General features: G+C 40.2%; 1 protein-coding gene across 1 annotated transcript; it reads left to right on the top strand.

Moving 5' to 3' along the window:
• Positions 1–1,006: 1,006 nt before the first annotated feature.
• LOC110002205 (C-X-C motif chemokine 10) lies at positions 1,007–2,398 on the top strand. Its single transcript, XM_020657811.3, has 4 exons — positions 1,007–1,098; positions 1,576–1,693; positions 1,852–1,932; positions 2,054–2,398. The coding sequence occupies exons 1-4, from the start codon at positions 1,038–1,040 to the stop codon at positions 2,112–2,114; spliced, it is 321 nt and encodes a 106-aa protein (XP_020513467.1). The 5' UTR covers positions 1,007–1,037; the 3' UTR covers positions 2,115–2,398.
• The last annotated feature ends 8,155 nt before the right edge of the window (positions 2,399–10,553 follow it).

Genomic DNA, 10,553 nt, shown 5'->3' with positions numbered 1-10,553 from the left:
CAGTTCCTCTTTATGGGACATTTCCACACATCTGCTTGGGTACTTTAGTGAACTGACTGGTGCCATCGGGCTTCATTGATACATAAAGCTGAGTATCATCTGCATAACAATGAAACTGTATGGAGTGTTTCCTCATAATATTTCCCAGAGGAAGCATATATAATGTAAAGAGAATTGGTCCAAGCACTGAACCTTGTGGGACTCCATGGCTAACTTTGGTGTGCATAGAGGACTTATCATTAACATGTACAAACTGAGATCGGTCTGACAAGTAGGATTCAAACCAACTTAAAGCAGTCCCTGTAATTCCAAGCAAATGCTCTAGTCTGTACAACAGGATCTGATGGTCAATGGTGTCAAAAGCAGCACTAAGATCTAACAAGACGAGCACAGACAGAAGTCCCCTGTCTGAAGCTAGAAGTAGATTGTCTGTAACTTTAACTAGTGCAGGCTCAGTACTATGGTGGACTCTAAATCCTGACTGAAACTCCTCAAATAAACTGTTGTCATGGAGAAAGTCACACAGCTGATTATCCACAGCCAGATTTCTTGGACAAGGATTTCTTTAATGCAAACAGCATTCAGTTCATAAGACAGTTTAACTGAAATAACTTAACTTCACTGCACACAAAAAAACTAGAGACCGTAGTTTTTAACAGAGAACAATTGAAGCATTCACATAAAGTGAACTCTTTGCTTCAGAGAGAAAGTTTTTGTTCCTGTGAAGTCAATGCTGCAGACTGAGAGAGAGAAATCTGCTCATACAGAAACAGCAGGCTAAGATAACACGTTTTATTTCAGCATTCATCAGTAAAAATAGACTTTCAGAGAGGACCCCATCTTTTTCATTAAACCCCCCCTCCCTCACACACACACACACACACACACACACACACACACACACACATCAATTAGCATTCTAGTGTGTAAAAGTCTGGTAACTCTACGCACTTCCTTTTTTTCTGCTTTATAAACACGGTCTCCTTCATTCAGTCTCACATCCTCATCAGAGCTGAAACATTGAAGCTGCTGCCAACATGACATCTACACAGCTGATCGTCATAACAACTCTCTGCTTCTGCATCGTGAGCCTGCAAGGTAACATTCTCACATTCAAATATTCAATTGATAAAGACGCTGCGTGTCTTTAACTCCTTTTAATCTGAAATATTCATTCCAGCCTGTTTTGTGCTCAGTGTTTGTAAAATGAACGTTATTAAAATATAATTCTATCTCATCTGCATGAAATGATCGTTCTGCTCTCATGTTGCTTTAAATCCCGTTTCATTAACATTCTGACTTTCCACAGTAGGCTAAAAGTGAACAAACTTAATTATTGTTCCATGACGTTTGAAAGGTTGTAGTTTGAAACTTTATTCAGCTTCATAATCACCTCCTCTAATGTTTCTCAGCTGATTACAAACCTCTCAGCGCTCAGGTAAACTTTTCTCACAGAAACAAGAAGAAACCTGCAGACTTTGACTGTTTAACATTTCTTTAACATCAAACGTGTTTCAATTCAGAGACTGAACAAAGACTGACAGAAGAATTCACTTTATGTTTTGAATTGTTCAGCTTCTCCCAGCTCGGGATGTTTCTGCATACGGACCACCTTGTCCTCCATCCCTGTCCGAGTCATCGACAAAATCGAGGTGATTCCAGTTTCGGGATACTGTCGCTGGACAGAAGTCATGTGAGTAGTGAAGACCCAATCAACAATTTCCATTTTTTTATTAATCATGTAAAGGTTAGCTGTTGTCTGAAAGTAATCGAGCAAAAGTACCTTTAATTGGGTAGTAAATTCAAATGTGACGTCTGACTGAAAGAAAAATGAATCTTTCTTCTCTGCAGAGTGACGAAGAAGAACGGCTCTAAAGTTTGTGCCGATCCAAACGGGAAGTGGGCCAAGTCCATACTCCACACTTTACTGAAGTAATAAATTAACTTTCATAAAGAAAACATTTATTCAAGCACATTAGTGTGACGTGACGTGACGTGAAACGCTAAGAAATAAGTTTTTGTTTGAATGATAACTCTTTAACCTTTATTTCAGGAGAAAGACCTCTGGTGTAACCCCTGGACCCCAACGCCCCGGACCCTCAACCCGGAGATGAGCAGCCAGAGGAGGTGGACTCTCTGCAATCTGTTGGCTTTCAGTGGGCAGAGGGAGGCAGATAGCAGCTCTGGGAGTTGTTCTGATGACATAAAATTATAAAATACCGAGTTAGGATAAGAACTTTAGCTTTTATCCACCTGCAAAAATTAAAGTAGTTAAAGTGTGTCTAAAAATATCATTTTATTGATTTCAGTTACCTTTCAGTTGATTTGATGATTTTATCAACAAATCAAAGGAAACGATTCTTGTGCAAAGAGTTTAAAATAAAGTAACTAAACCTTCTGTTCACTTGTTTTATTTTCTATTCTTCTCTTATAATGTTAATAAAGTTCAATTATTATTATTTTCTTTGCTGCTGGTTTAAAAGGTTTTCTGGTTTAATTTTGTAAACACAAACTTGCATAAAGACAGAGAGCTGAAAAACAACAAGCCAGGGCTCCCAGCAGAAACCGGCCCACCAGGAGTCTCCCCCAAATTAAACATAACAAAGACTCAAGTCCTACCATTAAACTATTCTCCTAAGCAAGAAATAAGAGATGACTACAACATTGTTTGAAAGAAAACATCATTTAAATATTTAAGTGTGGTGATTGCAAAAGAGCTTGATCAAACATTGGAAATAAACTATAACCATCTTAATAACAACATCCAGAAAGATATTAAACAGTGGCCAGCTTTTAATCTGGACTTTGGTACACGAATGGAGGTAATTAAGATAAACCTGTTAACCCTAACCCTAACCCAAGACTGTTATACTTATTTCAATTTATTCCTAACATGGTTCCAGAGTCACAGTTCAGATCATGGGACAAACTGATATCAAGATTTGTTTGGGCTGGTAAGAGACCAAGAGTTAGGTATAAAACACTCTTAACAATGAGTGTGAGTTGTCTCCGCCTAATTTGAGGAAATATGTTTATGTAGCTCAAGTGAAATTCCTGGTCTGTGCATGTTGCCCTTTTTACCTGGCAAGATGGAAGGACATATAAATTAGTATTGAATCTTCCCTACTTCAAAAGAGGACAAGGTGAGTAGGTTGAGCCAAAACTGTAAGAATTCAATTATCAAACGAACCCTGAACATCTTGGGCAAGATTGTAAAAGAGTATAATTTGGAGGGGGACATCAAATTATTAACTTGGCCTGCCTTGGATCCTCAGTTTATTTTTATTTTTTATTATTATTATTTATTTTTTAACCTTTATTTATCCAGGAAAGTCCCATTGAGATTAAAAACCTATTTTTCAAGGGAGTCCTGGCCAAGAGGCAGCAAATGTTACACAGTTACACTCAACATACAGACAGCAATTCAAATGATAAAAAACAATTAGCAATTCAAATTATAAAAAACAGTTACAAGTAAAGGAGGTCCTCTCAACTGCTCTCAGCCTGGATTTAAAAGCATTCAAAGAAATCAGTTCAGTTATTTTCCAGTCTTTTTGAAGCATGTTCCATATAGAAGGAGCAGAGTTGATGAAAGCCCTTTTTCCCAGCTCTGTGTGGGCAAATGGAACAGACAGCAACAACTGATCATTTGAACGCAAACCGTAAGAATCAACAGTTCTCCGTGTGATTAGGTCACAGGTGTAGGAGGGCAGTAGCCCAAGCATGGCCTTGTAAATAAAAGTGCACCAGTGTCCCAGCCTCCTGGTGGACAAAGAAGGCCATCCCACTCGAGAACACAGTTCACAATGATGGGTCAGGGCTCCACAGTTAGCAATAAACCTCAGAGAAGCAAGATAAACAGCGTCAATCTTACTTAGACATTTAGCTGAGGCATTCATATACATCAGGTCTCCATAATCTAAAATGGATCAAAAAGTTGCAGTGACAAGCCGCTTTTTCACCTCAAAAGAGAAACAAAATATGTTTCGGAAGAAGAAACCCAATTTAAGTTTCACTTTCTTCACAAGATTGTCAATATGGGGCTTGAAGGTGAGGGAGTCATCAAGCAAGACACCAAGGTATTTGTACATATGAACCACCTTTATGACATTTCCCTCAAGAGTGGACACTGTGGGGACAGTTTGAGGTACTTTCTTAGTGTTAGTCCTGTTTGAGAACAACATTAGTTTAGTCTTGTCAGTGTTGAGGACTAGTTTTAGCTCCAGGAGTGTGTGCTGGACCACATCAAAAGCTTTCTGCAGAGATTCAACAGCAATAATTGTGTCGTTGGCATAAAAATGCATGTTAGCATCTAACACATTTTTTCCCAAATCATTAATGTACATAATAAACAGGAGGGGTCCTAATATTGAACCCTGTGGCACCCCCTTGTGGACACTCACAAATTCAGAACACAGACCATCATATTTAATACACTGAGTCCTGTCACTCAAATAATTTGTGAACCAGGAAACTACCTGATCTGACAAACCCAAACAAAGAAGCCTATGCTTTAGAACAGCATGGTCCACAGTGTCAAAAGCTTTTGACAGATCAATAAAAAGTGAAGCACAGTACTGCTTTTTATCAAGAGCAACAAGTATATCATTGATCACTTTTGTAGCCGCAGTGATGGTACTGTGCTTTTTCCTGAAGCCTGATTGCAGTATTGAGAGAAGATCATTTGAGGTTAGAAACTCTTTTAGTTGATCACACACAAGAGATTCAAGAATTTTTGACAAGACACACAAATTTGATATTGGCCTGTAGTTAGTTAAAGCTGCTGGATCACCTCCTTTTAATAAGGGGGTAACAAAAGCTGACTTCCAGACGGATGGAATTTCTTTGTTTTCGATTGAGAGATTAATCTGTGATTCTGGATTCAAGCAGTGGTGGGATAAAGGTATTACAGCTGTATGTACCTTAACTCAGGGTAAACGATTCAAAAGTTTTGGTGAAGGAATATAAACTCCAAAACAGATACCTTCAAGTAAGAGATAATTATGAAAAAAAGACAAAACCAGAAAAGAGTGAGGAGGGCAATTCAGTCATAGATATTTTGGTAAAAGCATACAAAATTATTTTGAAGCTATACCAGAGTTCCAGACACAGAGAGGGAACAACACAGATTACATTAAATCAAAATGGGAAAAATAACTTAATCTGGAAATACTAAGAGAGGACTGGTGTTCAATGTGGGACATACATCACTCATCCACAAGCTGAAAGAAGTGGAGAAAATTTGTCTGGAAGAATCTAGTTTGTTAAAAGCCACACATTAAAAGCCGACAATCTCAATCACATCAACAATGCTGGAGACATTGTGGACATGTTGACGCCAATCACTCACACATCTTTTGGACATGTCCAGAAATTCGAACATTTTGGGTAAATTTTTGTTTAACTCTGAAAAAGATTTTTGGTTATGGAATACCTAATGATGTAAGTTCCTGTGTTTTGGTTTGATAAGCAAGAATGCTATTATAAAAAAAGACAACAAGGAGATGGTATAAACCTGAGCCCCCCAGCCTCAATCAATGGATGGAAATAGTAACAGGAATATACAAAATGGAAAAGATGACGTTAAGGAGTATCCTTTGCTAAGAAGTGGGAGAAATGGACGGACTTTGTATCAAAGGGGATGACGCTATCTTCTTGTCACTGTTTTGAACATTAATGGACTTCAAACTGGAAATATATTATCATTATCTTCAAACTATGTTTTACTTCTTGTTTTTGTCTTTGTTCTGTCATGGTGTTTGTTTTTCTTTATAAATGTAAAATTTGACTAAATAAAAAGTATAAAAAATAATAATAATTCTGTCAACCACCTTAACCCCCCTGAGTTCACTGTTATTATGTATATGTATTATGTTATACCACCTATTCATTCAAATGTATTGTTTCAATTCATCCTTTAAAATTATTTATGATTATTATTTTTTTACATCTTCAGTTAATTATTGGAGCACCTCAAGTGAGAGAAATCTCTTCCAAAAATGTGGGAATTGCTAGTTCTCCATAAAAAATATGAACATGGTGTGATATGATTTAAAACCATCTTTTCCAACCCTAAAGCTTCAACTCAACAGCTACAGCCTGGTGCAACAAAGCAAAACCTCCAAACAAAAAACCTTCTCTGGGGGAAAAGGACAACATGGAGGTCTTCTCCAACTTGAGGTGTAAACTCAGCAACACCAAATGTTTGTTTGGAATCAAGCCTTGTTTGTTGTGTCTGTTGTTTACAGATGTGCATCACCCTTTGGCCTGTTTAGAGTTGTAGTCTTCTCTTTTAGATCTGGTTGTTACTTTTAATCAGCTGTTTAGAACCTGGAAACTTTATTTAAACAGAGAAAGAAATCTTAACCTGAGGGTAATGTAATTCCACTGTTTGACCACTAGATGGAGACAGAGCATGGCTGATACTTGGTTTCTATCCATGTAGCAGTTCTCTGCAGAGCTCTCAGAGCAATAGCTTCTTTGTCAAACTTTGTCTCTGCTCGACAACATCGTGGGAGTGTAACTGTGTATGCATGTGTGAGCATGTAAAAAGTCCAGTTAGCATCGTTAGCACCAGAGCTAGTGTGGTTACGTCTGCCATCGCACTAATCTCATGTAAACTAAAGCGCTGCACGATGACGTCACACGGAGGAGAAACCGGCACACAGCGTGACGTTACAAGCATTACAACAGTTCCCCGTTTACACAGAAACACCTTAAGTGGACTTTCTGAAAATTTTAGCCCTGGAAAGAGTTATCAAAAAAGTGCGTTTTCAGTGACCTAAAACGCTGTTTGCGTGCGAAAGGCTCAAACGTACAGAAAACGCTACATTATCTAAAATACCTGCCTTCATGTGGGACACGAGAAGTACCCTATGCTGGACTTTGTTCAGTGAATGTGGTCATCCACAGACCGTGTAACTCAGTGGTTCTCAAACTATGGTATGCGTTCCATCGGTGGTACGCGGGCTCCCTGTGATGGTACGCAAAGAAATCTCCACAATATATTTTTTTAAAACATTCAGCATAAAACAACAATTATCTTATCTTATCTTATCTGTCTTGTATCTGTTGAGTTGTTTTAATATCAAATGTGTTTTCCCCTCTAAATTAATGTAGTTTTTGCAACAAACAACTTTAATCTGCTCCATCTATGCTCGCGCACAGACATAAACAACAACAGGAGTACGCCTCGCTTCTGTTATTTATTGGAGTTCAGCACAGAATCGGTGACAAGCAGCTGTACATTAACATTTTTAAATTCAACGAAGAGCCTTATAATGCAGAGGATCTGGTTGCACTGAGCCTGCACTCTCTCACGCCCTCTCTCTTCCCCTGCTCTCTCTTTCTCTCTCTCTCTCTCTCTTCCTCTCTCTCTCTTCCTCTCTCTCTCTCTTACCCCGCTCTCTCTTTCTCTCTCCCTCTCTCTTACCCCGCTCTCTCTCTCTCGCCCTCTCGTGCACGCAGCAATTTTATGAATAAATGAAAAATTAAATAAGAACAGGTTTGAAATATACTTGGGCCCAGGTATCATGTTTGTGTGGGAAACACCGGAGATTAAATATTCTAAAACAGGTTGTTGGTATAAAGCTGTCATTTTTATTGTTCTGCACTTTTTCTTTTGATTTGGGTAAATGTCAGAGTTGTGTTAGTTTAAGTGCCAGTTCTAGCGCTAGCCCTTAGTAGTCCTATAGTGTGGCTGCCAACAGTCAATAATAAATAACCTCTTGTGTAAAATGTGAGTAGAAATAGGCCTACAGTGTATTTTGACATCTACCATAATGGTGGTACTTAATATTGGCCAAATATTTTCTGAGGTGGTACGCAGTCTAAAAAGTTTGAGAACTACTGGTGTAACTGATCACTGATTAAAGGCTCATCACCTGCTGATTCAGCACGTGAAGCTGCCGCCGTGTTTTCAAACACTGAGGATATATACTTTAAAGGTAAATCAAATACAACCAGTCAGTGAAAAGATCTCTGACAGTCCCTCCCAATGCCTGGAAGAAAAAGTAGAGATGAGAAATAAAAGTACACTTTTTAGTTTTCTACAATAAAGAAAATCAAACAAGAGACACGTCTTTAGATTCTCTTTAAACGAAGCGATCCTGACAAAACAAGAAGCAGAAATCAGTTATTTTTTCTGCTAGTTCATTTACTACACACACAGAGACACACCCACACACAGAGACACACCCACACACAGACACACACACATACACACACACACACACACACACACACAGCTCCGACTGCTCTTTGTGATTCTTTTTGTGAAACAGGATCTTGAAAACTGAACTCCTCGACAGATGATGAAGGCTTAATGTTCCCACATGTAGCAGCTTCTCTCTGTTGCTCATGTCCTACATACTGATATCTGACCGTCTGTTTGTGATCCTTGCTGCAGCCGGACAGATGCCAGGGTCAAGGTCAAGACCTGCACGACCCGCTACATGAGACCTGCAGACTCATCAGCACTCAATGAAAGTCATTGATGAGCAAGACGTAACACAGAATAATATTTTGATATTTCCAGAGTTTGTTGCTGTTTGGTATTCACAGCCTCAGGCTCAGCCTTATTTCCTTTATATTATTTTATATATTTTTATGAAGCAGCTGCAGGCCGGCCAGACCCCAGCCTGGAACGATCCCAGAGCAAGGAGCGAGTGGCTTCTCTCATGGACCAGATAACACACATGAAGAATTACATAGCAAGGTTTGGTCACGGCTCTGAAAAGCTGGCAAGACAGGCACAGAGCAAAGAGAAGACGTTTCCCAAAGGGTATGCCCATAGTACTTGTTTGTGATTGGACTGAAATCAAGTGAGTACCATCATGTGACATCTTCTGCTGTGCTGTCTCTCCGGTGTGTCTCCGGTGCATCCTGTCTTCCCAAACTAAAACTCTCCTGTCAACCGTCAACATCCTAAGCCGGTCTAAGGAACTAGCAAGGTCGTTTACTGCATACTGTGGTATAGTGAACCCCTGGTGCAGCATACTGTGGTATAGTGAACTCCTGGTGCAGCATACCAGGATATAGTGAACTACTGGTGGTGCAAACTGTGGTATAGTGAACTTATGGTGCAGCATACCAGGATATAGTGAACTCTTGGTGCAGCATACTGTGGTATTGTGAACTCATGGTGCAGCATACCAGGATATAGTGACCTCCTGGTGGTGCATACTGTGGTATAGTGAACTTATGGTGCAGCATACCAGGATATAGTGAACTCTTGGTGCAGCATACTGTGGTATTGTGAACTCCTGGTGCAGCATACTGTGGTATAGTGAACTCCTGGTGCAGCATACTGTGGTATAGTGAACTCCTGGTGCTGCATACTGTGGTATAGTGAACTCATGGTGCTGCATACTGTGGTATAGTGAACTCCTGGTGCTGCATACTGTGGTATAGTGAACTCCTGGTGCTGCATACTGTGGTATAGTGAACTCCTGGTGCAGCATACCAGGATATAGTGAACTCCTGGTGCAGCATACCAGGATATAGTGAACTCCTGGTGCTGCATACTGTGGTATAGTAAACTCCTGGTGCTGCATACTGTGGTATAGTAAACTCCTGGTGCTGCATACTGTGGTATAGTGAACTCCTGGTGCAGCATACTGTGGTATAGTGAACGCCTGGTGCAGCATACTGTGGTATAGTAAACTCCTGGTGCAGCATACCAGGATATAGTGACCTCCTGGTGCTGCATACTGTGGTATAGTGAACTCCTGGTGCTGCATACTGTGGTATAGTGAACTCCTGGTGCAGCATACTGTGGTATAGTGAACGCCTGGTGCTGCATACTGTGGTATAGTGAACTCATGGTGCAGCATACCAGGATATAGTGAACTCCTGGTGCTGCATACTGTGGTATAGTGAACTTATGGTGCAGCATACCAGGATATAGTGAACTACTGGTGGTGCATACTGTGGTATAGTGAACTTATGGTGCAGCATACCAGGATATAGTGAACTCTTGGTGCAGCATACTGTGGTATTGTGAACTCATGGTGCAGCATACCAGGATATAGTGACCTCCTGGTGGTGCATACTGTGGTATAGTGAACTTATGGTGCAGCATACCAGGATATAGTGAACTCTTGGTGCAGCATACTGTGGTATTGTGAACTCCTGGTGCAGCATACTGTGGTATAGTAAACTCCTGGTGCAGCATACCAGGATATAGTGACCTCCTGGTGGTGCATACTGTGGTATAGTGAACTTATGGTGCAGCATACCAGGATATAGTGAACTCTTGGTGCAGCATACTGTGGTATTGTGAACTCCTGGTGCAGCATACTGTGGTATAGTAAACTCCTGGTGCAGCATACCAGGATATAGTGACCTCCTGGTGGTGCATACTGTGGTATAGTGAACTTATGGTGCAGCATACCAGGATATAGTGAACTCTTGGTGCAGCATACTGTGGTATAGTGAACTCCTGGTGCAGCATACTGTGGTATAGTGAACGCCTGGTGCAGCATACTGTGGTATAGTAAACTCCTGGTGCAGCATACCAGGATATAGTGACCTCCTGGTGCTGCATACTGTGG

The sequence above is a fragment of the Labrus bergylta genome, chromosome 7, assembly GCF_963930695.1.
Source record: "Labrus bergylta chromosome 7, fLabBer1.1, whole genome shotgun sequence".
Lineage (NCBI taxonomy): Eukaryota > Metazoa > Chordata > Actinopteri > Labriformes > Labridae > Labrus > Labrus bergylta.
This window is presented reverse-complemented; position numbering and strand designations above follow the sequence as displayed.